Source organism: Melospiza georgiana, chromosome 9 (assembly GCF_028018845.1).
Source record: "Melospiza georgiana isolate bMelGeo1 chromosome 9, bMelGeo1.pri, whole genome shotgun sequence".
Lineage (NCBI taxonomy): Eukaryota > Metazoa > Chordata > Aves > Passeriformes > Passerellidae > Melospiza > Melospiza georgiana.
In genome coordinates this window covers 28,677,535-28,703,691 of record NC_080438.1, presented here as the reverse complement: position 1 = coordinate 28,703,691, position 26,157 = coordinate 28,677,535, and the positions used below count along the sequence as shown (strand labels likewise).

The following is a 26,157-nucleotide window of genomic DNA, read 5'->3' as shown; positions in this document are numbered from 1 at the left end:
TGTCTGAGAGGCACAAGTAAGCACCCTCTGAGAAGGGATCATTTCTGCTACAGAGAGAGAACAAATCTGAGTCTCTCCGGGCCACCCAAAAAGTGATTTTTGATTTGTCAAAATAATCCTTTAAGGAGAGGAATTGAGAGCTTGGAAGATTTCCAAAAATGTGTTAATCTACACTTTTTTAATTTCTCTTTTTATGTAAGGAAGGGGGGAAACTAATAATAAGCTTGTAAATCATGTGGTTAAGTTTAAAGAAAAATGCTTTGGGAAAGTTTTCTAGCCTCCTGCAAGACATTTTGTTTTTATTCCTTCTGTCTCCACAAGACTTTTGCCTTCTACTGTTTGCCAGCAGGACTGGAAAAATTCTACTGGTCCTGTCATCACAAGGGACGCTTGTGGAATTGTTTTATTGTTACCCTTCTCCTTCTGGTAGGATGAGATCAGTCCCTTCATTTAGCCGAAGTCAAGGCATCTTCTCTCTCGTTCCAGATGTGCCAAGCTGCTTGTAAACAACGAGGGCTGCTGTTAAATTGTGGGGTGTTCCTGAGCCTCTGAAGGTTGCTGTGCTCCACCCTTCAGGTAAAAGGGCTCACAGGAAGCCTTTGGGACAGAGGAGACCGCAGTTCCACTTTCCATGCAGGGGGATTTTCCCAGGAGGACTCACAGCAGACTAAAGGCAACATTGATGTCTTTTGAAGGTTTATCAAGAGCATCTTGCTACGGCTGGGGAGGGGGCAGCAGCCTTTGCAGCAGCCCCTCTTGGTCTTGGCTTTATTTTAGGGTGGTCTTGTGGCCACTAAGCAGACATGAGCAATAAATTTACCTCCAATGGCTGCTGTTTTGAGCTGTTTTGGGGATTTTAGGCACAAAAAGCCAGTTCTGTGTTTTATAGCAAGCCCAAGGCCTCACCTACCAGCTCAGCATAGAAAGGTTACCCATTAATAACCTGTGTTGGTTGGGTTCCCTTTGTTCCCAGAAAACAAAGGCTCTGTGTTCACAGCTAAATCCCCCATCCAAGTGTTTCCTGTAACAAAACAAAAGCCTGCTAAATAGGAACGTTTCTCCCTCTGGGAAACGATGCATTCCCTCACGTTCACGGTATGCAGTGTTCCCTTAGTTCACTGATTTTGTTACTTTTTACAGTTCAGTTTCCATACGCTGCTGCTCATGTGTGGTGCCAATGCTGCTGGTGATGAATTTCTCGCAGAGCTGACTTGAGCAATGTCTCTCTGTAGTAATCATTTTCTGTCTCCCCAGCGTTTAGCTGAGTACATCGTCTCCAAGACCTTTCACCAAGCATCCATCAGCAAGGAGTTCAAGCTAAGCAAGACATTACCCCGTTCCAGAGGCTGAGCAAATCACATGCCTACCCTGTAACTAATTACTTCTATTGGCTGATTGGTTTTTAATGCATCTGTTTTACAGGTAAACAGATTTATCTTAGGAAGGCATAGGTAATAATGATGCTAGTTTTTTTTTTTATTCATTGCCTTCCATCAGAGACTGAAGGCCTGGATCATAAGATGGGTGTCATTCAGCTGTACAGTCCCTTGATTTTTGTACCTAGGCAGAGTGGGCATCTGGGATTGCTGGGAGTGATTGGAAAAGCCTAAAAAACTTGTGGAGCCTTCTAAAAAGATTTCATAAATGGATGACATTAACCATTAACACGTGGTTTCCAACCCCAGCTCCTCATCAACCTCCCCTTTATAAAACAGAATTTTTTGTAACTGTCAGAGTCCCTGGAGAAGCCAGTTTCTGGTGCAAGGAGCCCACAACATGGATCTCACATGCAGACAGGACAAGAGCATCAGCCGTTGGTGATGTTCCACTCACCCTCCTGATCCCAGGTGCAAATCTGATCATGGATATCTTGCAGACATCTCAGCAACTGCTCTGGCAACTGTGATGCTGCTTGTACATTGGTTGTATTGCAGGAACACTCAGAAATGTCCCAGAGCACACAACCCATGGATCAAGGGGACCCAAAAATCAGTGCTTGGCCCAAAGTACTTTAAGATTGAAACACCAGAAGGGTAGATGGAAGCACTGGAGATGGAAAAGCTCTGTTCATTGATATAATTTAGATACAATCAGGGGATTGCAATAAAGGAATGGATCCTGAATATCCAGTTCAGGCTTACAAATTAGGGAAAGGGAAGAAATTCACCAAGTTAAAATTCTTGGACGGAGCTGTCAAATATGTACATGGAAAGGTAAAGCCATGGGCAGAGAGCAGTGTCTTGGTGATGTCCTCATCCACACCACTCCTGCATGTGTTTTTAACTTGTTTTCAAAGAAGTGTGAGTCTTAAAACCAAAAATCTATTGCTAGAGGTACTCAAGAGTGGCAGTGGCTGCCTTCAATCTATCATGGCCAGCCTTGGAGACCTGAGCCGGGGTGAACCCAACAAGAACTCACCAGTGTCCATATGTAACAGACCTGCTCAGGTGAAAGTGTGGCTCCCCCATTCCTGGACTTTTCTGCTTTGGAAAGACCCTTCTTTTTCTTTCCACCACAGCCAAAAAAAAAAAAAAAAAAAAGAAAAAGAAAAAAGAAAAAAAAAAAAAAGAAGAAGAAGAAAAATAGAAAAGAAGGGCTTTCAGGGTAAATTTTACCAGGGCCAGGTTTTCCTGCCCGCCATTCCAGGGCAGGGGGAAGGAGGAAGACCTTTACCTGCTGCTCACTGCCGGGCAGGGGGCACCACGAAGGGAACAGGACGCAGCCGTCTGGCGGCAGCTTTTTTCGGCTGTATTTCGGCTCGCCTGCCGGGCTGGGGTTGCAGCTGGCTGGCCTGATCTCCTTCCCTCCCACCGGCTCTCACTGGGAGCAGAACATGCCTTCTCCTGCTGATTTCTGCTTGCCATATTGATTGCAGCAGGGTATAATGGAGACAAGTCAGGCAGAAAGCCAGCCACCCTTGGGAATGATTAAAGAGCAAGCGGGAAAGGATAGAAGTGAAGAAAAACAGGCTGACACTTAGGACGTGGTGGATTTGGAGCAAATTATGCCCTTTTCCCCACCTCACCCCTGCGAGGTGCCTGGGATGGTTCAGCGGCACCTCTATTTCAGCTCTGCCCAAAAGAAGCATCATATCGACCCCCATGAACGCGGGGAATAAAATCCCCAGAACGTGTACAATATCCCTATTGTGCATGGATTTGCAGCCTGATTATTCAGACCATAGCCAAGGAAAGGTAAGGCTATGACCCATTGTTTTCCTGCGATCAATTGAATACTGTCATTTGCATTTAAAACGCTCTAAATTCGCACTGTCAATATGCCAAACAGCTGCTCGAGCTTTTCAGCATTCCATGGTGACAATCACACTATCATACATCATTGGCACCAGGATTTGCAATACTCTCAGTGTCAAAATTTTGTGGGGTTTTTTTTTTAAGAGGAAAAAAAAAATCCTCCCCTCCCCCCAAAATACCCAAACCTGTGAAAAATCCACTTTTAAAATGATGGCGTTGGATGCTGCTAAGCAGGCCTTCACAGATGCCAACATATCAAAATTCATCTCTTTTCTTCCTCTCCTACAATTAAAAGGTAGTTAAGAAAGAGGCTGTTCCTGATAGACCCACCTTCTGTTTTCTCCTTTGTATGCGTATTATTCATTAGCAGTCTAATAAGAGTTTCAAAATGCTCTGTGCCTCTGCCAGCAGGGCATATGTATGTAGACATGTGCTTGTGACAGATAAGTACATAAACAGCATATTGGCACCAGAAAGACATCTGTGCCTAGAAAAACGCTTGTGATATGTACATAAATGACATTTTAGCTCTAGTCAAGTCCTTGTGGCTTTGAGAGGAATATGTGACTGTACTCTTCTCTGTGAATACTGAAAAGGTGCGCCTTAGACGGGAGAGCTTTCCCGAGGTTTGCGGGGAGCCGGAGGATGCGGAGCAGCCCGGGTTGCGGCAGACGGAGGGAGAGCCGTGCCAGGGGAGGGTGGGCGCTGCCTCTGGCGCTGCCGTGGGCGCGGCCCCGGGGGGAAGCTCCCGGCACCCCCAAATCCCACTCTGCATCCTGCATCCGGACGGGATGTGCCTGCAGGGCGGCGCTGGCAACGGCGGCGCAGCTCCCGGGAGAGAAGGGAATAAAATCTTGGACCAAAACGCCAGGGGTGATACAGGGTCGGGGGCACAGGGAGCGCTCCCTGCAGCACTTTCTGCTAACTGCATTTAATTAGCTGGCTCAAGTCTGAATGTGACCCCTTCACAACTGGCTTCTACAGCAGAAAAGGGACATTTTGGACTCTAACAGAAGGAGACTGAGCATCCCATCTTCTGGGATCCTCCCCAGATGGCACAGGCAGACACTGTAGGTCTGCTCACACCACTTGGTTTAGGCTCCTAATGCCTCAGTTTGCCCATTCCTGGTGACAGCTCCCTGAATTGGAGCTCTAATGAGCACTGGAAATTACACTGAGCACAGGAGGTTACAGCTCAGAAGTCTACGGTCCCAGGGAAACCTAGAGATTACTTGCACCTAGTCTGGGTGAGGGAGGAGAGAGAGAGAGGGAAGATGCAAAATTGGAGGCACTTTAGTATTCACCAAACACACACACAGCAGTAAATATGGACTTGGCTTACTGATTCTGGGCATTGAAGCCAAAGTCTGGGATATATGGGAGCCCTTATGTCCCAGTGAAATAACCCAAGTAGGGAATTTCAGACTGAGTTCAACCATGTCTTTCCTGAGTTCACCCCAGGTTTGGGTGCCCCAGCACTCTCCATGCCTGGCTTTCTGAAATTACAAAACCCCTGTAGATTTCATTTGATCCAGTAAAGTAAATCCTGAAAGGAAATGAGTGTCCTGATCTGCCATTGAGTCCAGGTTCATGAAGACTCACCTGTGCTGGACCATGAAACAGCAGCTGCACCTGCCTGAAAACCTTCTGGAACGTGGATCGGGGTGGTCGCTGCTGCTCAAGAGCTTGCCTGTGGTGAAAATGGCCTCACTTCCTTGGGTCTGACAGCAAAATATTCCTTACTTGAAATCAGGATGGGTCCTTGGACTTTGCTGAGCCTGTTTGTTGACATGACCTGAGCATGCGGCTCCCGGGGTGGGTGGGAGTCTCGCACCTCCAACGTGATGGATGGAACAACAGTGGTGGATGAGCTGTTACTTGCCTGAAAAAAAGTGTTTTGGGGGAAAATTGTCTCCAGTCATTCTCATTTTGCTTGTGATTTTTCCTACATATGTTTCTAATCATTAAGAAATTCTGTAGCTTAAATAATGCTCTGAAAGTACGGTAACTGTTGGACTACATTCTGTTGTAACCTTATTGAATTTCACTTCTCTGGAAAAAATAATGGGATACTATATCTTGAAAAACAAATGGTAATTGCATTTTTAACAGAATGTTTCTCTTTGTGTTTCAAAACCTTCTGCACACAGTTAGACATCTAGCCAGGGAAGAAGGTACAAAGCATATGGGCCAATTTCTGTCTCTTGGCTGTTCAAGATGCCTTAATATTCAGGCAGTGATGTGTGCCTGTCCATGCAATATGGCACAATTTATCCACATGGTATCCTTGAGCTCAGGTGAGGTGGTCAAAAGCTGTGTACTGGTATCAGATGAGGTATTTGAGGAGAAACTGGGGGAAGGTGGGTCTACATCCTGTTCCCTACTAGATGTGTGGGTGCACATCCCCTTATGAACTCAAATTTGTGTTATTTGATCTGCAGAACACCAAAGTTCCAGCATTCATGGTGCTAGCCAGAGGAACAAGTTCATCCTGCAGGTGACCAAGATCTTACAGATAAGGATCTGGTCAATACTGCAGAGATTGGTGTTGTCCAACAACCTTTGCACTGCCCACGTGCCATGGCGATGCGACTTCCTCAGTGCTTTGGGGATTTGCACATCACCATGTGCTGAGAACTGGGTTGATTAAAGCCTGGGACCCAAAATAGAATCACCACAGTTTGATAACATGCTGGTGTTACTGTCTGCCAAGGTTAGGAGAGCCCTGGTAATACTGGAAGGCTCTTCCCTAATTCTTTGTAAATCTGGCGTGTTAAGAACTTTGTGAGAGGATGCATTTGGACATGTGAAGCTTCAAGGCAAAGGAATAGACTTGAGGTTTCTGACTGACAAGACACATGTGAGTACATGCAGAATGTGCTCCTCCTGCTAAAAATAACATTTCTCCTGTCAACCACGATGCACCCACCCCCACAACACCACCCAGAAGAACACATTAACACCTTGGCTTTGCACGTAGCCCGATTCACAGCAGCCACAAGTGGTAGAGGGATCTGCACTCTGTGCATGCTGACAAATCATATGGCACAGCGAGGAACAGAGGAGTGAAACTGGGCTAGCAGAAGTTGACGCCTTATCATCACAGTCCCTCTGAGCATGCTGTAGGCTGACACCTCCACCAACCGAGTCATCTCCTCGGTGCCAGGATGAGGAGCACGAGCCTGCTATCCTGATTTAGCCTCTGGTAAGCCAGGCTTGGCTTGCCACACCAGGAAGGCTGGAAGAGGCGCGTGGACGCAAGTGGTGCAGGAGCGCCGTGGGCGCGCCGGCATGAGGAGAAGCAAAGCACATCCAACCACTGCTGCTCACAGCTGTGCTATGGGGACATGTAAAATGTGCTTTATATACAAGGGATGTGAGATGTTTCTCCCGTTGCTGTTCCCTGTTTGCTGCCTAATCCCATCTAGGAACCTGTAAATATTTCAAAGCAAGAAGGGTTGGGTTGCAGATAACTTTTGCCCCTAAAAAAGACTCCTGCCATAGCCAAGGTGCAGGTCTGTCAGATAGCCTGCTTGTGCTTCTAAGATAATGAAAGACAGGGACAGCAAAGCTTTTTAAAATGGTCAAAGACTAGAGAATACCAGATATTTTTTTCCAATTATTGTTTCTTATGGAAAGCTGCACTTTTTTTCCTTAAAAATGAAAAAACCCAAACCATCATATGGCAGTAAAAATTGACCAGCCTTCAGAATTTCTAATATTAAATTCTCATTCAACCCAAGCCGTTATAGGATTCTATGGCAGTAAAAAATTACCATCCTTCAGAATTTCTCATATTAAGTTCTAGGCAAATAACTTGAAAACTCATTATTTATAGTTTTGCTTTACTATACATTTAGATTCGTTGTAAAAGTAAATTTCGTAAAGGGGAAAAAAAAAGGGAAAGAGTGAGCTGGAACCAAGTTGTAGCTAAATATCAGCAGGTGATACAAGATTGCTTCCAAGTCATAGAGGTCACTGTCAGTCCACTGCAGCCTTCCCCCAGGTCAGTGTGAAGCCTTATTCAAAGGAGATTTTCAGAAAACCCAGGAGATTTAAATGCATAAGTTCCAATCCCATGGCAAGCACATGAGCCTATGTTCTCACTCTTGAAATTAAGCTCCTTTAACTCTCATTTGTGTGGCTGGGAGAGCCCTGGGCCCCTGCAGTTCTTCCCTTGTCTGAACCTGCCCTGACAGCTCTGGCAAAGCCAGGAAGGCTTTGGTGGGCAGTGAAGGCACCCAGCCCTTTGCAGATGTGCTTAGCACTTAACAGGATCAGCCCCTCAGCCCCTTGTGTGGTGTCCATCACCTCAGATGCCTCAGCATCCCTGAAAGTGCGCGACGCCCACCACATGTGATCAGCCCCATAAGCTGCTTTCACCTCACCTCAAATGTTTGCTGTGCTGATAATCCCAACGGGGTGTCATATAAAGGAGCCCCTTGTTCAGGGCAAAAGGGAGGAATGCTCTTCCATAAGGAAATCAGGGAGTTGACAGAGATGTAAAGCTAAAGGTTTGCAAGATTGCTTTTGCTTGGCCAAATGTTGTGAGGTTTCAGGGTTGCTTTTGGAGATCTTGGTGTTTAAAGTTAGTTATTCAGCAGGTGGTCTGGCAGCAGCTGTATACGGAAAAGCAGCTTCCAGTCAGCTATCAGCATTTTAGCTTTTTTTGTTTCTTCTCCAGTCGTTGCTTACTCCTGTTTTAGCAAATGTAACACCAGAATCAAGTCCCTTCCTGGGATGAAAACCTGCAAGTTCATCAGCCAAGATGGAGCTTCAGTTTTGGCCTGATTTTGTGTCATTCTCGAAAAAGCTGAATGGTCGGATGCTCTTGGTGGTTCTGGTCTTGTCTCTTTTGATTATTGACCTAGTGAAAAAGAGACGACCCAGGAATTTCCCTCCAGGGCCGCAGCTCTTTCCTCTCGTGGGAACCTTTGTGGACTTTAAGCAGCCCCTCCATCTTGCACTGCAGAAGGTAAGAGCTCCACAGACATTTTCCCTACTAACAATATCTTACCCTTCCATGACTCTTATCACTACACTGAGAAGCAGCAAGGGCAGCCTCTGCAGAGCTGGGTATATAACAACCACATGAGATAGATGACCCTTCTTGGTTTTATCTCTCACAATCACCTCCTCTTCCAGGGGAGTAGGATGGTCCAATGGGAAAGAAATCAATAACGGAGGAAGCCCTATATGTTCCTTCTTTTTCTTCCCATCTGACTGTAACCATTTCCATCTGGACCTCAGAAAGGGCTCCGAAGGGCTGGGCCAGGCTGGGGGAAAGGTGAAAAGTGCTGTGTGACAGCGGAACTGTTTGGAGATCACCTCTGGAAATTGTCCTTGCTCAGAGGCCAACAATTCACCCCATCACATCTGAAAGAAACATTTAAAATCCTGTCCTGTGGCTTCTTCTGTGTTGCAGAAAGAGGCAATGATCTCTCTGGAAAGGATTTACTCCCACCAGAGACAAAAAGAGAGAGATTTTATGCATGCTGAGTATTTCTCTCTGAAAAGGTGGAAGAAGTTCTGACATGCTGACTGCAAAAATCCTTTCTGGTGACTATTTGTCTCTTGCTTTTGCTTAGCAGGCTGACACTAGCCTGTCTACCCTGGGTGCTCTCAGGCCACCAGCATGGGTGGTCCCTGAGGGAATCCCTGAGTTAGGATATTTTGGCAATACACACAGTTATTAAGAAAATTAATCCCATTTACTTACAAGCACACAATGACTGAGACACCCATTTGGTCCCAAGCTGGTTTCATGAGTCACCACAGCAGTCTGGGGTGACCCTGTGTGTCCTTTCATGTAGATTCATTCTAAGAAGATGAGCACCCTGACAGAGAGAAGATATGATCCTCCTTTTACCCTTATACATCTCAGAGGAGACACTAATGCCAGCAAAGTCCATGCAAGGAAAATGGCTGCAATTTGGCCATAAATGCAGTCAGGCTTAAAATTAGAAGTACGTGTCTAGCAATAAGCAGTTAGAGCTCCTGTCTAAATGGGAGAGCTGGAGAAGAAACCACACTGCTCTGGACACAAAGTTGATGAAAGGGATAATTTGTCGTGCTTTGCCCTCAGCAGGAAGAGCCTGAGTGTGGTGACCCAGGTGGTGGGACAGAAAGGGACAGAGCAGATGCCCATCAGTTAGAAAGCAACTTACATCCTTGTTACAAGCCAAACTGATGGAAACACCTGGTCAAGCCCAGGTCACACCAGATAACAGATATAAACAATCCATCTCTCCCATACTAAAGCTCTCCAGCCCTTTTTATGCCTTCTCCAGCCTTCATGGAGTAGCTGAGATTGGATGGGACCTGCATGCTTGGGTTTGGGTTTCTCTGAAGTCCCTTTGCTTCAAGCAGGGTTAAATTCAAAGTCAGATTTCCCTGTTCAAGGTCTTGGCCTGGAGAGTTTTGAACATTCCCATATTCTTGTTCTCAGAGGACAATGGACTCTCTTTCAGCTTACGGGTCGGTATGGGAACATCTTCAGCGTGCAGTTTGGAAGTCTGACATTCGTGGTGGTCAACGGGTACCAGATGGTGAGAGAAGCTCTTGTCCACCAGGCTGAAATATTTGCTGACCGGCCAAATATTCCACTCCTCCAAGAAATATTTAAAGGCTTTGGTAAGCACAGCCACCAGGATTTTGGGACAAAACTTTCATGTCTGGAATGATAACTGTTAGAGGGAAAGAAAATGATTGAATTCAACCCTTGTGAGCTGCACCTGTGAAAGTTTGCACAAGGGAAGGCAAGAATACTAATAATCTCACAGGGGTATGTTTTAATCCCTGTGCAATTTAGGGATGAGGATGGGCTCAAAACCAGGTTTTAATGAAAGAGGAGAAATAAATGCAAGCTGCCCAAAGATCGATACACTTGCAGCGTTTCCCCTTGGTTTTCATTGCTCCTTTACTTTCCCTGCCTGAGTTGCACACAGCTCCAGAGACGGGGTGCTCCTGCCTGCAGCTCTGCCAACAGCGTGATAGTACTCAGAGTATTTTGGCTTACACCTTTTTTTCCCACGCAAAGTGACAAAGTAGCAGATTAAAGCAAATCCATAAAGCTAGATCTTTAGCATAAGCCAATTACTCTTGAATTTTAATTCCCAGGAAAAGCCATAGCCTTTTCCACATCCACGAGCTTTGTTTGCCTTGGTTTGGGGTTTCTGTCCATGATGAATGGACATGGTTTTAGACCCCTAACACTCACAAATGACCCAGAGAGAAGATTTTTCACCTGTTTTTTCCACCTACAGGGCTTATATCATCCAACGGGCACATATGGAGGCAGCAGAGAAAGTTTGCTTTAGCAACACTGAAAAGCCTTGCTGTAAATTTTGAGGAAAAAGTGCAAGAGGAGAGTCGGTACCTCGTGGAGACAATTGAGGAGGAGAAAGGTGGGGGTTAATGCACAGCACTGTGCTCAGAGCTTCCAGCTAAATGAATGATGAGAAGTAAAACTCTTACCCCAGCACAGCTCCAAACATGCAAAACATTTCTTCAATAGCTCAAATCTCTATCTTATACTTCCAGACTGCGCCTTTTAGCACTTATGTTAGACCTCAGGCCTCCTATTTTAGCTGCTCCTTATTAATATTAAGCAAATATATACTAGGTGGTTATTAAAACATGAGTGTTTACATGGCTAAGGAAGTGTCTCATGCATTCTGCGAAGGAATAAACACAGCTCTCCTGCTATCAGGCACTTCCACTCAGAGGCTTAGTTAACCTCTGCTTGTCCTTGGTTTTGCAAAGTATTTTAAAACTTGTTTAGTCAGGCTTTCCCTTTGTATCGCACACAGATGAAGCGTGTGCCTTGCTCTTTTATGGTCCAGCTTTTAAAAACTGCCAGAGGGATATTAGTAAGAATAATTTGTATGTTGGTACATGGGTGATGTTGCACTTCAGCTTTAAATAGAAGCAGATGGGGTTGAGCTAATTCTATGGAGCTATATATAGTAAACAAGAAAGATCTAAAAAGGAATTGTGAAATTATATACTAAACTTGCTCCATTTTAATTGCTGTTGCACTGAACAGGCCAAATACTCCATGTTGCCAATTGATTATAGTCTTCTATAGTCCTAATCAATAAACTAATTAAGCTGCTGGTTTGGGCCTTTCTTCCCATTAGTAATGACAAATAGTGATCATGTCCATCACCCTAATATCTGAGCATCAGCCTGGTTTAATTACTTTCTTGAAGAGTGGAGAGAGCAGCAGTGCTGCGAGGAGTGCCTTGCATTTCAAAGTGAGGCTCAGCAGCAGCTCAGGGCTGGACTGGGCTTGTCACTGAGATCAGTCTCTTGTCACAGCAAGTGGCTCTCCAGGCTGCCCAAGGAGATGGAGGTCTCTGCTCAGTAGCTCTCTCAGGGAACACAGATGTGACAAGCATCACATCACGCTTCACTTTATTAATGGGCTCCATGGGCCACATGAGTTGTTGCTGGGGTTTACAGGTGGGCACAGAGATCTGCAACCCTCTCCCCTCTCTCCTCCAGCTCCCTTGATTTCTTCATGGTGGACAACTAAAGCCCAGGGCAATGGTATTTTTGCAGTGTGGCTGTCCTGGGCTCCCTGCCCTGGGAAAAGTTTTGAGGGATCCTCTCCTGGTGTTTAAAATTGGCACCAAACACAGGTTAAAGTGGGCAAAGTTGACAGCCATAGCATGGCATGCTGCTGGTTGTTTTCCCTGGAAACTGCTTCAGACCCTGCTTGGGCAGCTCAGTGCTAATGTCACTGCCTAGTAGCAGCCTGGGCTGCACACAGGATGGGATGTCCTGGCCCAGGCTCCAGTGGGATGCTGGAGGTGATGGGGGTGGTGGGTACCCCAGGACATGGGGTGAAACCTGAACCCCACCATGGGTGAGAAGTAGGTCTCACGCTGATTCACAGCTGTGGACCTAACAGAGAATATGGTTTTGACTGAGACTGAACAGGAAAAACAAATGAAAGCTGTCTTTAGAATCATAGAATCATGGAGAGATTCATGTTGGAAAAGATCCTTAAGTTCACTGAGTCCAAACATTAACCCAGCATTGCCATGTTCACATTAAACCATGGCCCCAGGTGTCACATCTACACACCTTTCAAACACTCCAGGAATGGTGACTCCACCACTGCCCTGGCAGCCCCTTCCAAAGCCTGCCATCCTTTCAAATGAAGACATTTTCCCTCATACCCAGTGAAAATCTCCTCTGGCACAACTTGTGGCTGTTTCCTCTTATCCCTTGCTCCTCGGGAGACAAGACCAACTCCCACCTGGCCACAACCTCCCTACAGGCAGTTTCCTTTACTTTTCTTTCCTCCAGGACAGCCCTTTGACCCTCATTACAAAATTAACAGTGCTGTTTCAAACATCATCTGTTCCATAACTTTTGGGAGCCGCTTTGACTACCATGACAACCGTTTCCAGGAACTGCTGCACTCCCTGGCTGAAACGCTGCTGCTCATCGGAAGTTTCTGGGGCCAGGTAAAGCCACTGGGATGTTTTTCCAGCTTCAGCTGCATGGAACAGCTCAGAAACTGGGGATTCTAAGGCATTGGTATAATCTGCCTTTTCCTGTAGAAAAAGAGCCGTGTTTAAAGGAAGATGACCAGGAGAATTGTTTTACATTAGATGGGATTTATACACAAAGCCTATCAGGAAAGCAAGGAAGTAAGTTAAAATTATTGAGACACATGGAGGAAAAAAAAAATACTACAGGATTGTGAAACCAATCTTATGCCTGACATAACCATAAAAACAACAGGAAAACCTTAAAAGAAGATCTTAAAAGAAAGATCTTAAAACAAGATCTTTAAAGAAAATCTAAAAAGAAGTAGTAACACTGAAAATTCCTATTTTTTCCCCTACCATATCCCAACCAGTTTCTTAAATAACTTCTATTTATGAAAAAAATTGAGATTCCAGGTTTAGAAACCAAATAGGTGGATTGTGGTGATGTATTTTCTGTGTGGCCACACACCATGGTCTGATTTCTGTCCCCTCCATGGGGACACACTAAGGGGCTCATCTGCATCTACCTCACCTGTGGCCACTTCACATTAGGGGGCAGCTTTGGCCATTCAGTATTTGAGAACTTTATCAGGAGGAAATATCTGTCCAATTCTTACCTTGTTTGCACTGGTTTACACCTATGTAAATAAATTTGTACAATTTGGACAGTTACAGCAAGGATAATTTTTTTCATGGTAGCAAACAGAGTTAATCAATTAATTGAGAGTCCCATCCTCTCAACTATGATACCTGCTCTTTTCTAACTCAAAAAATGCTCTTTTGCTCTGTTTGATTTCTTACCAGCTTTATAATGCTTTTCCTTTGATCATGAGATGGTTGCCAGGACCCTTCAGGAAAATCTTCAGGCACTGGGAGAAACTTCAATATTTTGTGAAAGGCGTGATTGCGAAGCACAAAGAGGATTTGGACCAGTCCGAGGCAGGAGATTATATTGACTGCTACCTGAAGGAAATAGAAAAGGTAGGAAGCAAATAACCAAAACCACCTAAAGATTAACCCATAGAATGAGCAGAGAAGATTCAGGGCTGTTTTGTCAGGGGAGTTCTTGCCTCACAGTTCTTGCCTTCCCCTCCCTACCTCTGCCACATCAAACTTTTGCAGCAGCAGAAGCCTGATCACTTAGAAACACATATATTTTTTTTTTTCCCATTTGAAAGGATTTACACTTTGTCTTTCTCCCTTTTTCGTTCTGTCACACGGCGTAGGAGGACTCTCAGGGAACATGTTCATGTTTCTGTGAGCACTCGCACGCCTGTGTTTGCTATTGTGAAACTTGACATTTAAAAATGCTACCTGCTTTCAAGAGCCACTCTACAGCAACCAGGGTGTCTGTCAAAACAGTCCATAGGGCTTGAAACCCAGTGAAAGGCTGGAAATTTCCAAGCCCAGGTGTAGATAATAAAGGAGCAGTAGGACTTCAGTTACGCACAGGTGATTTTGGATTGGGTTTTAAAAGCATCCCCTCCAGAATAAGAGCTTTCATTGCCATGTTTTTCCTCCAAGTTTAAGGGTGACACCAGCTCCTACTTCCATGAGGAAAACCTGCTGTGCTCCACCTTGGACCTGTTCTTAACTGGGACAGAGACAACGGCGACCGCCATCCGCTGGGCTCTGCTCTACATGGCCGCATACCCCCACATTCAGGGTAGGGCCACTCAGGAGTCCTTTGCTTAGCCCAAAACTGGGTAAGGGAAGCTCAGGGAACAGAGTCATCCCAGCTCTCCCACATCTTGGTTATGCCTGTGCCCCAGGTATCCTCTTGGGAACCTTTTGAGGACAAGTCTTAGAAGAAGCTGTTGAGGGAACTGGGAATGTTTAGCCCAGAAAAAAAAGGAGGCTCGGGGGGGGACCTTCTCATGCTCTACCACTCCCTGAAAGGAGGGTACAACCAGGTGGGGGTCGGTCTCTTCTCCCAAGGAACAAGTGACAGGACAAGGGGAAATGGCCTCAGGTTGTGCCAGGAGAGGTTTAGGTTGGATATTAGGGAAAATTTCTTCAAGTTTGAAAAAGTTATCGCTGGGAAGACTGTTCCCTCTGGAACAGTCTTCCCAGGGGAGTGAGGCAATCACCCTGGAAGTGTTCAAAAGGAGTGTGGATGGCACTTCGGGACATGGTTTGGTGGTGGCCTGGCAGTCCTGGTTTAATGGTAGGACTTGATCATTTAAGAGGGCTTCTCCAACCCTAAAAATTCTATGAAGAGGGATATTTTTCATTTTTTTTGGTCCCTGTAGAGAAAGTGCAGCAGGAGATCGACGCCGTGGTCGGGCAGTGCCAGCAGCCCTCGATGGCCGACAAGGAGAAGATGCCCTACACCAGCGCCGTGCTGAGCGAGGTGCTGCGCGTGGGCAACGTGGTGCCCCTGGGGGTGCCCCGCATGGCCACCAGCGACACCACCCTGGCTGGCTTCCACCTGCCCAAAGTGCGTGGGGATCACCGGCCTTCGTCCCACCAGCCTTTTGTCCCACCAGCCTTCATCCCACCAGCCTTTTGTCCCAGGAGCCTTCATCCCAACAGCCTTCGCCCTACCAGCCTTCATCCCACCAGAGCAGGGTCTTCATGGCCCAAGCCCTGAATCTCACCTGAGGGGGAACCAACCAGCAGGATATTACAGAAATATCGCAATTATTTAGAAAATACAAGCCCTCTTGATGGATTCTGTGGGGTCGTTATAGATCTCACCTCCTTACAGAGGAGAATTGTGAGATCCTCAAGGTGTTGGCTGTAATTGATAATTTTAAAAGGTTTATGCCTTAAATTTTGTAAAAGACACCCTCAGCATGTTATGGGAATAGAGGAAACATAGGAAAGCAAACAGTTGGGGTTTGTTAATTCTACACAACATTAATAATCATCTATTAAAAGTAGCACTTGATGAAAGACAGGTAATGAATATTGTTTCACACACACTGTTCTGCAATTACAAAAGCAAATATAGGATTTATATATAACAAGTCTCTTCCCTCTATATGACTGGTTGCACTGAGGTAAATTTTAAAAATTCAGGCATTTTCTTCCCCATTGATTAGAATATTTCTCTTGCTGATGGAGAATGTGGAGATAAACCCGATCAGTTTAATTTTTTTTTCTAAAAAAAACCACATTTAAAAAATCAATTGAAAATTACTTGATTAAATTGCTTCAAGGTCCTATGGGAATGCAATGCTACCAATTTAAAGTTGGTTTGCATTACCATCACCTGTTACTGCAGCTCAGGATGCAGATCAAAACTCAGTGATCTGTAAAGACACACACACACAAGTGAACAATCCTGCAGGCTTTCATCTTAATTACGTGGCTTAGGGGGGAAAAAAGGCCCGTTTTGCCGTTAAAACAGTGTAATTTACAGAGCTAATAATAACCCAGTCTGACAACATTTCGGCTCCTCTCCGCGTAATCGCCCCTTTTCTCCACCTCTCGCAGGGCACCACCCTGATGACCAGCCTGACCTCGATAATGTTCGACAAAAACGTGTGGGAGACTCCCGACACCTTTAATCCTGAACATTTCCTGGAAAACGGCCAGTACAGGAGGCGGGAGGCTTTTCTGCCCTTCTCTGCAGGTAGGGTGATGGATGGCGAGGTGGCTTTTCTTCTTGCAAGGCTTTTATTTCTTCCCCGAGACACTGCTTATAGAGTAGGGGGTACCGCTCTTGTTCAGCTTCCAGCCCATCCCCACAGCGAAAATCCCAGTCACAGTTAATAGAGGCTGCTCGGAGCGGGGAGGAAATCAATTTGTTACTGCAGGATGGAAAAGAAAAAAAAGGAAAAGAAAAAGGCTCTTTTTCTTCCTGCAGAAGTTACATAACTGGGTTGTTCAAACAGTTTCCGCTCCTCGCCTCTCGGAACAGGCGCAGTTTGCTCGGCAGTAAACTGGGGAAGCTTTGAGCAGATTGTGTGGGTGAACATTGCCACCTAACCTTTCCAGGAAGAAAAGGCGCCGCAGCCTGTGCGAGTCGGCGCGGCCCGGAGGAGCCTCGGAGCTGGCTGAGCTCACTCGGCACTTTGTCGGGTTCTTTGTGCTCCTTTTCCAGGTAAGAGGGCTTGTCCCGGGGAGCAGCTCGCCAGAACCGAGCTCTTCATCTTCTTCGTGGCCCTGCTGCAGAAGTTCAGCTTCCAGGCCCCAGCTGAGGCCGCGCTGTCCTTCGCCTTCACGCTCAGCCTCACGCGCTGCCCTAAACCCTTCCAGCTCTGCGCCGTGCCCCGGCACTGAGCCGGCCTGGCTGCCCCACAGCCCCCCTCAGCCTCACAAACTGGGACATCCCCCTCTCCTGACCACCCCAGAGATTCTGGGCTGAAATGATGGGCCCTGGAGGTCCAGCACCCGCCGCTATCAAGATGTCAGGGGAAGGGCACATGGGCCACATCCTGCCCGCTGCAGCAAACAATGGGGCTCTTCCCTTCACCTCATTCCTACTCCCTGCTACCAGTCTGATAAAATGCATAGATTTAAAAGCCTTATTCCCTAATTTCCACTGTCAGCAATTCCCAGAAAGGTGTCTGCCAGCTGCAAAAGCATGGTTTGATGTTGACTTTTCCATGGGGAATATGTCCATCACCCAGAAACCACTTAGCAACACCTAATGCTGCAGCACCCAAATAGCCAAGGGCTCCTGAGGTGTCCCTGCTCAGAGCGAGCTCCTGGCCTTGGACACAAGCCCTGGACTCAAGACTCAGCATCAATTTGGGCTTTAAGGTGGCCACAGCCAACGCTGAGCCTCAGGAGGATTGGGCTCAGGGTGGGCGAAACTCCCTGCAGCACCACATTGCTGCTGTGTGATGGAAATCACAGAATCAAGGAATAGTTTGGCTTGAAAGGGACCTTAAAGATCAGCCCCTCTGCCATGGGCAGGGCCACCTTCCACAAAATCGGGTTGCTCCAAGTCCCGTCCAGCCTGGCCTTGGACACTTCCAGGGATAAAAGATATCTAAAATATAAAATAGATCTTTGCAGCAGCAGCAGCAAGAATTATTTTTTTTTTGATCTCAAAGAGTATATGGGAATTTTAATTACAAGGCTACAGGGGAGTAGAAGCTGCTTCTACCACAGCCCAGCCCCAGCGGGATGGCACAAGGAGCTGTGCTTTCACCAGGTCTGGAAGGGCTATAAAAATATGATACAGTAATTTTATATTAGAAAAGCAAAAGTTTTGTGCTAGTAAAATACAAATCAGAAAAGCTGCAACAAAATAATCCCCTGGGGTTGCTGGGGAGCAGCTCACCTGAAGCGCAGCAGAAAGGGAACAGCAGAGTTGGAAGGGTCATGCCCGTGGCAGCTCAGTGCTGGCCCTCAGGAAGGAAGTGTTGGAACAGTGGTTTTGTGGTGGCAGGTCACGAGTTCAGCACTTCCCCTCTGCTTCTGGCAAAGATTTGTGTCTGTGTGAGCAGCATGGACGTAGTGGGGGCCAAGGAAGCAGCTGGGACAGGGCACCCTGCACCATGGACACAGCTTCTTCCTATGCCAGGCCTTTTTGGATGAGAGTTAATTAAATATGCAACTTGTAGAGAATTTCTCCATTTATGTGACCAAGCATTTGTGCTTAGAAATGCTGTCTCCTGTGTGTGTCAGTTTGGACTACAGTCACTATAGCGAAGGTTCTTCTTCTTCTTGTTTTTCTTGTTATTTGCTTCTTACCTTTCATAAGTGACTTTTCTGTGGGTACCCACATAGGCTATGGAATAGTTAACAGGAAAAGAGGATTACATCGAGTTTCATTTCCGCTGGTTTTCTCCTCTGTCCCCGGCAGTAGCGGCTTTGCTGCGGTACAAAGCAATCCCTGTGCAGTGGCAGATTTATGCCACAGGGGAGAGTGCTCTGCACATCACATCCCTGCCACACGGGGATTCTGTCACTGAGCTGTCCTTCCGACTGATCACTTTAATCCTATTGCATTTTTAATTATTGTGTCACAGTCACGGGCTCCCATGTTGTGTTTTTGTCTTTGTGAAAGAGAAAACATAAAAGATACAAGGACTTTTTTTCACCTATGAAGTCTTCAGCGCCACTCGGGACGAGGCACTGGTTTCTCTCCATTTTTGTGTTTGTTCTGTTGTAGGTCTGACCTCTGGCTTGTGGCTGCAGCTTGTATTATTTGCACTGGCTTAGCAAATAAATATTGATCTCTTTCATTTCCAACTTGTGTTTCTTCATTACCTTGGAGTTTCCTCCCCTACTCCTGGAGAGAATAAATGATTGAAGTGATTTTCTTTTTCTTCTTTTTTTTTTTTTTTTTTCCTTTAATTAAATGCAATGATGCCATACCTTAAAGGCAGGAGGTATGAACTTGTTTAATTTTCAAGTGGATCCACTCATGTCACTGCTGGCGAACACATGCATCTCCAGGGGATCATGCCTAAGTGTGCTTAAAAACCAGAGATTAAAAGAGATATTCTCAAAAACAGGCCTCTCCCCTTAAAATTCCACAATAAAACAGAGATTTGACTTTTCCAGCTTCCCAGAGTAAGGTTATGGAGAACATGTGTATGGCATCACTACAGTGGCTCTGGTGCACCTCTGCGCCTTGTCATCAGCACTGGACAATAATCCAAACAGCCACAACTGATGGCCCCAAAAGAGACAAAAGGCACCTAGAATGTCCCCCAGAGCAAGAGGAGGCAGCTGATGACTGCAAGGAGCTGTGACAGACCCACATGGTGCAGGGGCAAAGTGCTGCTGCTCCCTGCTTCTTTCACAGCAAAGCACAACAAACACATCAAAGTTCCACATGGCCCATGTGCATGAATTCCTCCCTAACCCAGAGCTGCTCCTGGGTGGGAAAATGCAGCACATTCTGCTGCCAGCTCCCAGCAAAGGGCCCCAGCCTGTACAGCTGGGCATCAGCATCAGCTTCTCAGCACCTTCACCAGCTCTGTGGGGCTTTGGGAGCAGCTTCCCCGTGGGCTGTGACTCAAAGGACAAGGCAGGTGGGGAGGGATGGCTGGAGAGCTCAGGGCATGGCCAGAGCCAGCTGCTCTGCCTGCACTGCTCTGGTGGAGATCAGCAAATGTTGGTGCTCAGGAAGTGCCGAGTTCCGGAACAGCTGTTCACTCCCAGCCCACGTCACCCAGACACGGAAACATGAAACGCACTCAGATGGGTTGGGAGAGATTGTGCAACCTTATCTCGGTGTCCCCTGAGACCAGGGGCTTGGCCAGGACTCCTCAAACCAGGAAGGGAGCTCCTGTAAACAAGGAAAGCACGAGGCTCTCGGAGCAGCTGCAGACTCCCTGAGAAGCTGAAACTGGGACGTAGCACGGTGAGGACACCTGGGAAGGAGGGAGCAGGGTCATCCTGGGAGATGGGTTTGTGGGAGCTGCACGCTCAAACTGCCAGGTTTTAATCTAAATACCACAAGGCTCATTTCTGTCCTTTAGACAAGGGCATGGAGCACTGGGGTTTAGTCAAGCACTGAGAGGAGTCTGGAGGGGACGGGGGATGCTGGGGGTGTTCTCATTTCTGGTGCATTTGTTTTAAATCAGATGAGAGGGAATGTTTAATCAAGAAGGGGTTTAATCCTATCTGGAAGCTGGGAAAGCCGGAGTGTGAATGTAGCCCCAAGAGCAGGCTGCAAAAGCCACTCCTTGCTGTCCTGTGTTTGCACCCACAGCTGTGCCAGCACATCACCCATCTCCCCCTGGACCTGGGGGGCTCAGTGGTGCCCTGTGAGCTCAACCTGCCTGACCTGCTGTGGGACACGTCCCTGCAGAGCCCCAGCATCCAGCCATGCTGCACTTCCTCTGGGACAGCGTCTCCCTCCAGACATTCCTCATCTTTCTCTTCATCTTCCTGCTCATCGCAGACTACATGAAGAACAGAAATCCAAAGAATTTCCCTCCCACCCCCCTCCGCCTGCCCTTTTTGGGGCACCTCTACCTCGTAGACTTCAAAGATCCTGTGAGCGCAGTGCAGAGGGTACGTGGGTGGTGAGCAGCAAGGGGAAGGGATGGAGGGATTGCAGCTACACCTCCCCAGCCATGCAGGGAAAGGGATAACCCAAACCCCACAGGTAGTGGAGGCTGGCAGGACGTTTGTCCTCATTGCTGACATTTACCTGAGTCCAAGCAGGGTGACGAGTGTGGAGTGATTCCATGGGCAAAGGTCACAGCACGATCCCACAGGTGCAGTCACAGATGTACAAACCCAACAGGTCCGAGGGGGGGCTGGAATGGGGTGAAACAATAACTGGAAAAACATAGGACTGAAAAATCAAACGTGGTGAGATTTGCTTGATTTATGGCCAATTAACATAATCCCAATCACTGATTTAGGAAAAGAGGAAAAAAAAATAACCTGCCCTCAGGCAGAGTGCACACATTCCTCCCACTTTTCCCTTATTTTTACCCATGTCCCCTGACAGGGGTGTCCTGGTCTCACCAGGAACATCCATTGTAAATGAAAACCCCTTTTGTTCATGTCTCCCCCCAGCAAGCTAAAAGATATGGTGACATCTTCGGCCTGAACATGGGCGGCATGAGGTTGGTGTTGGTTACTGGGATGCGGCTGGTGAAGGAAGTGCTCGTAAACCAAGGGGACAAGTTCCTGGAACGCCCTGACCTTCCCATCGATGAGCAGATCTTCACCAAGATCGGTGAGTTACCCCTCAAGACATGCCTCAGCTGTAAGGTCCAAGCCTCGACCGTGCAGAGGTTTGAGTCAGCTGGAGACAAGGCAGAGCCCTGGAGCTTTTCTCCCTCAGTGGGAGATTGGCTTTGGCTCACAGGGGTGTCCTGCCAGGACTGATCTCCTCCACCGGGCACCTGTGGAAGGCACAGAGGAGGTTCACCCTGACCACGCTCCGGAACTTTGGCCTGGGGAAGAGGAGCGTGGAGGAGCGCATCCAGGAGGAGTGCAGATACCTGGTGGATGTGTTTAGGGATGAACAGGGTGAGTGCATCCAGGAGGAGTGCAGATACCTGGTGGATGTGTTTAGGGATGAACAGGGTGAGTGCATCCAGGGGGAGTGCAGATACCTGGTGGATGTGTTTAGGGATGGACAGGGTGAGTGTTCATCCTGGTAGGGCCTGTTATAATATCACTGCATGCTGAAAAATACCGCACCTTGCAGGCGATGCTACAACACTGCCAGCATCCCTGCTCCTTCCTACAGGTGCTTTGCCTTCCAACTGCCTGGGGAATGCACCAGGCAACACCCACAGCATTATTCACAGCCCACCTTCTGTCTACTCCTCTCTGTGTGTGCATAAATGCTGATGTTTCCAATGAATTCAAATGACATCCTGCAGACCCTGTTTTCAGAAGTAAACAAACATCTCCATAAGCTGATTGAACTGGGACCACTGGGGTTGTCCTGCCAAGCTTGGCCAGCTCATAGGGTCAGCCAGGTACCCCAGGAAAGCACTGACATCGGACATTGCCCATTAGGGGACAATCATTTCATTCATATTTCTTGACTGCTTTACATCTGACATGTGTTTTCTTCTTTTCTGAGAAGAGTGGAAGAGAACTGATCTTTCTCTTCTCCAGGGAATCCTTTCAACCCTCAGTTGAAAATCACTAATGCTGTTGCAAATGTCATCTGCTCCCTCATCTTTGGCAATCGGTTTGACTACCACGATGAGGATTTCCAAAGACTGCTGAAGCTGATGAATGAAATGACTGCCCTCCATGGAGCTGTCTCAAGCCAGGTACAGCCCTCTGGACACCAACTCAGGGCATAGTTTCTTCTCTGGAGTCAAACTTAAGTCACAGGGTTGTCATCACAAGAGCTGTCATTCCCTGTTCCTTTGAACAGGGTAGATTTGCCTGCCATTTCTTTCTGCGTTAAGTTGTACCCAGCTCACACTGCTCTCTCTCATCCAAAATCACTTTTCCTGCCCACTGATTGCCAACCTGCCTGCTGAAATAGTGAGTAACACACAAGTTACCCCATAATGAGAATTCTGCTCTTCTGGAGCTGAGCTGTTTGCACCAGCTCCAGAAGTTCAGCAAGAGCAATCGCAGGCTGAAGTCTTGATGTCAGAAGCGTTTTTAAAGTCCTTTATTCAACTTGTCTTTCTCCTTTTGTATTCCAAGCTGTACAACAATTTCCCATCTATAATGAAGTACTTACCTGGAGCCCACCAAACAATTTTTAAACACTGGAGGGTTTTGCAAAAATTTATGCAAGAGCAGATCAACAAACACAAGGAGGACTGGAACCCCTCAGAGAGCCGGGACTACATTGACAGCTACCTGCTGGAGATCTCCAAGGTCAGCAGTGGGGAGAAAACCCTCCTGGAGTGGGGCTTAGAACCAGAGGGGATGGGAAATGAGCCCCAGTTCTCTGAGCTGCCTGTGTAGCCTGTTATGAGCTCAGGACAGAGGTCAGGTTCAGCCATGCATCAGCAGGATGGGGATGCGAGGGGTCAGCAGCATCTGCCAAAATCCTTGGGGTGGTCTGGACCAAGCCTGGTGCCAGGACAGCCTCACTCTTCCTGTGGCACTAACACTCCTTCTCCTGAAGGACCGCGACAGTAACACCTTCCAGGAGGAGCACCTCATGGCCTGTGCACTTGACCTGATGTTTGCTGGGACTGAGACCACGTCCTCAACGCTCCGCTGGGCGTTGCTGTTTATGGCCGTACATCCAGAAATTCAAGGTACAATCCGCAAAAACATATTTTGCCTTGCTTTTATCCCTCAAAGCTCTGTGAGAGACCAGTTGGGAGCATCCCCACACTCCCATAAGAGGTCTCTTGGTAGACCCTTACAGCAATATCCTCGTATTGTTCCAAGGGTTTTTCCCTGGGCTCATTCCTGCTCTTTCCCAGCTCGGGTGCAAGCCGAGATCGACGCGGTCATCGGCCAGGCACGGCCCCCAGCCCTGGAGGACAGGAACAAGCTGCACTACACCAACGCTGTCATCCACGAAGTGCAGAGGAAAGGCAACGTTATCCCTTTCAACGTGCCCAGAATGGCATCAGAGGACACTTACGTGGATGGATACTACATCCCAAAGGTAAACTCCAGAGTGCTGGGAAGTGCTGGCACTCCAGGGACACTCCCAGCTCCCCAGGCACGGTGCCAGGCCAGGTCCCTCCTGTGCAGACACTGTCCCTGCCCTGTCCAGAGTTCACTCCTGCTCAACATGGATTTTGCCATCCAATGTTCTTCAGCTCCCTGATTAGTGCTCCACCCCATACATGCCTTCGAGGCACAGCTCCCAGCTCTCAGAGGGACTTTAGCCCAAGATTACAACAGATAAAAATGATGCTGACGAGGGAAAATGCCGTTTCATGACTGCACCTCCAAAGAGATAAGAAATTGGAAAATCTGGGCTTGCAGTGGGGTGTTTCATAAATAATTTCAGTAGAATTTGCCTAAGGAGAGGAGACTGGAAGACAAAACTACCCCTCCTGCTGTCAGTGCCAGAGAAGTGTGATTTATTTTCGGTTTTTTGTCTTAGGGCACTATTGTAATGACAAATTTAACCTCTCTGCTGTTTGACAAGAATGAGTGGAAAACCCCTGATACTTTTAACCCCGAGCATTTTCTGAAGGATGGGAAGTTCTGGAAAAACGAGTATTTTCTACCATTTTCTACAGGTAAGATTTGCTGCATTATGGTGCTCGTGGGCTTGGGTTTCCAACTGCAGGGTGGAGACAGAGAGGAAAAACAGCAATGGCAAGGGCCGATGCACCCTGGAGGTGCTGCTCAAAATGCTCCCATTGCCTCCACACAGCACCACAACCACACTTGGAGCCCTTTTCTGTCTTTCATGTGCACCGAAGAGAAATGAGGAGGAATGAAAAACCATGTAAATTCCAGAGATTTTAGGAACATCTTCACTGAGACCATTGCTCTTGTCCCCATGGCTGAGCTCACCAGGGGCCTCACTGTGGCCACCACAGGGTTCCCCAGCCAGCAGCTTCCATAGGGAAGTTGCTTTTAGCACCAGCACAAACATCTCTTGTGGTAGCTCTCTTTGCTGAGCTCTCCCAGCATGGGCACATCCAGGTCATGTGTCTGTTGTTGGTATATTTCCAGAGTCCCAGCTCTCAGACGGCCACAGCTCTCGGCTGTCCTATCTTCTATCACGTCGGGGTCACCACTTATTGTATTCATATTGCTGTTATCCTATTTCTAGAGTCCCATACCTTCTGGGTGGTTTTCTCACAAGCAGCTCTTCACAGCAGTGTTGCTCCTGCTTCTTCGTTAGGGCCCCTCCAAGGCTCTCCCTGGCCAACCCACCCCCTTTTATCCCAGTTATCTTCATTAGCCACAGCTGCCGCCCAATTAAGGGCATCACAGCTGCAGCCCATTTAGAACAACTAGGATTGGGGCAAGGCCCCTTATACAATACATATATTTTACTAGGACTCCTACTATATGTGTGTGTGTAAAAAGTCATGCAATCTGGGGGCAGACCATGCTGTAATGCCAAAGTATTGTTGGGAAGCTTGGTTTGGATTGAAAAACTCACCCAGCAATGGGGTAGCACAGCTGGACCACAGTCCTAAGGGCGGACAGAAGCATTTTCAACAGCAAGAGCACACTCTGAGGATGCTGTGGGTTCTGTCTCCACAGGGAAGCGTTCCTGCCTGGGAGAGCTGCTGGCCCGTTCCGAGCTCTTCCTCTTCTTCACCTCCCTGCTCCAGAAATTCACCTTCCAGGCACCCCCAGACACCACGCTCAGCCTCCAGTCCATTCTGGGCATCACAAATGCCCCACAGCCCTACAAGATTTGTGCTGTGCCTCGCTAGGGGAGCCTTGGCCATCCTCCTCACATGGAGAATCCTTTGTCAGGGCTGCTGAAAACAAGCCCTTGACAGCCCTAGCAGGAGGCTGGGTGGTTTATTTCTTTCAAAGCAATTGTAAAATCATTTTTTTTCGCAATTAGACCTTGCAGTCTGTATCCCATGATGGTGTGATCATGGGATCAGCCTGGGAGTTTCCAGGGCATTATTAGGCTTGTCCTATGGCACTGTAAATTATTAAGGGGCATGGGCATTTCCTAATTTGGTGATGGATGGCCATGGTTCACCTTGGCAAAATGAGGGACACTAGAGACCTCACTGTGGAGCCACTCACTGTGGCTGGGTACAGTGGGAGAGCAATACCAGCTTTTGTTTTATAACATTAACACATTAATTAATTTGACATTTCCTTAAGATGTACTTATGTAAATAAAAAGTAACTCTCTAAAACTTGTCTCATACATAATTAATATGTATCAAAGCATTTTTGTCATGAAGTGTTCTGCCAAGTGAAGACCAACAGAGGCCATGTCCAGCAGGGGCTGTAGGCTTTGGCCATGCCCTGTATCTCTGTCCCTGCACTGCAGGAGGTTGGCACCGTAAAAGCAAAGGCAATTCCTGCAGAAGTGATGGAAAAAATTATCCTGGCAGCACAGCTAGAATTACAATATGCAAAATCCTCTG

General features: G+C 47.3%; 2 protein-coding genes and 1 long non-coding RNA gene across 5 annotated transcripts in view; 2 read left to right on the top strand and 1 right to left on the bottom strand.

The window, feature by feature from the left end:
• LOC131087236 (uncharacterized) overlaps positions 1 to 13,645 on the bottom strand; it is a 37,967-nt gene extending 24,322 nt beyond the window's left edge. Inside the window, exons 1-2 of the long non-coding RNA XR_009114852.1 lie at positions 13,562 to 13,645; positions 4,998 to 5,136 (exon numbers count right to left, since the gene is read on the bottom strand). This is a non-coding gene — a long non-coding RNA (uncharacterized LOC131087236). The remainder of the gene's footprint in view (positions 1 to 4,997; positions 5,137 to 13,561) is intronic.
• On the top strand, positions 7,328 to 17,884 carry LOC131087234 (cytochrome P450 2J2-like). The gene is made up of 9 exons (XM_058030742.1): positions 7,328 to 8,229; positions 9,725 to 9,887; positions 10,520 to 10,660; positions 12,573 to 12,733; positions 13,565 to 13,741; positions 14,285 to 14,426; positions 15,013 to 15,200; positions 16,202 to 16,345; positions 16,817 to 17,884. Exons 1-9 carry the CDS (start codon positions 8,023 to 8,025, stop codon positions 16,988 to 16,990), a joined length of 1,497 nt encoding a protein of 498 aa, XP_057886725.1. The 5' UTR covers positions 7,328 to 8,022; the 3' UTR covers positions 16,991 to 17,884.
• On the top strand, positions 16,645 to 25,923 carry LOC131087232 (cytochrome P450 2J2-like). 3 transcript variants are annotated; one of them, XM_058030738.1, is made up of 10 exons: positions 16,645 to 16,811; positions 20,385 to 20,689; positions 21,203 to 21,365; positions 21,512 to 21,661; positions 22,262 to 22,422; positions 22,811 to 22,987; positions 23,241 to 23,376; positions 23,548 to 23,735; positions 24,183 to 24,321; positions 25,304 to 25,923. In XM_058030738.1, the coding sequence occupies exons 2-10, from the start codon at positions 20,501 to 20,503 to the stop codon at positions 25,477 to 25,479; spliced, it is 1,479 nt and encodes a 492-aa protein (XP_057886721.1). In that variant the 5' UTR covers positions 16,645 to 16,811; positions 20,385 to 20,500; the 3' UTR covers positions 25,480 to 25,923. The 3 variants fall into 3 exon arrangements, with proteins under 3 accessions (XP_057886721.1, XP_057886722.1, XP_057886723.1); XM_058030739.1 differs by having other exon boundaries at positions 20,385 to 20,693; positions 21,207 to 21,365; XM_058030740.1 differs by lacking the exon at positions 16,645 to 16,811 and adding an exon at positions 19,692 to 20,033.
• Positions 25,924 to 26,157: the final 234 nt, after the last annotated feature.

Excerpts from the sequence above, each read along its gene's own strand:
- LOC131087234 (XM_058030742.1), top strand. The coding sequence starts at position 8,023 with ATGGAGCTTCAGTTTTGGCCTGATTTTGTGTCATTCTCGAAAAAGCTG. Across the intron at positions 8,230-9,724 it reads TCCATCTTGCACTGCAGAAG|CTTACGGGTCGGTATGGGAA; the intron begins GTAAGAGCTCCA and ends ACTCTCTTTCAG. Across the intron at positions 14,427-15,012 it reads CGCATACCCCCACATTCAGG|AGAAAGTGCAGCAGGAGATC; the intron begins GTAGGGCCACTC and ends TGGTCCCTGTAG.
- LOC131087232 (XM_058030738.1), top strand. The coding sequence starts at position 20,501 with ATGCTGCACTTCCTCTGGGACAGCGTCTCCCTCCAGACATTCCTCATC. Across the intron at positions 22,423-22,810 it reads ATGGAGCTGTCTCAAGCCAG|CTGTACAACAATTTCCCATC; the intron begins GTACAGCCCTCT and ends TTGTATTCCAAG. Across the intron at positions 22,988-23,240 it reads ACCTGCTGGAGATCTCCAAG|GACCGCGACAGTAACACCTT; the intron begins GTCAGCAGTGGG and ends CTTCTCCTGAAG.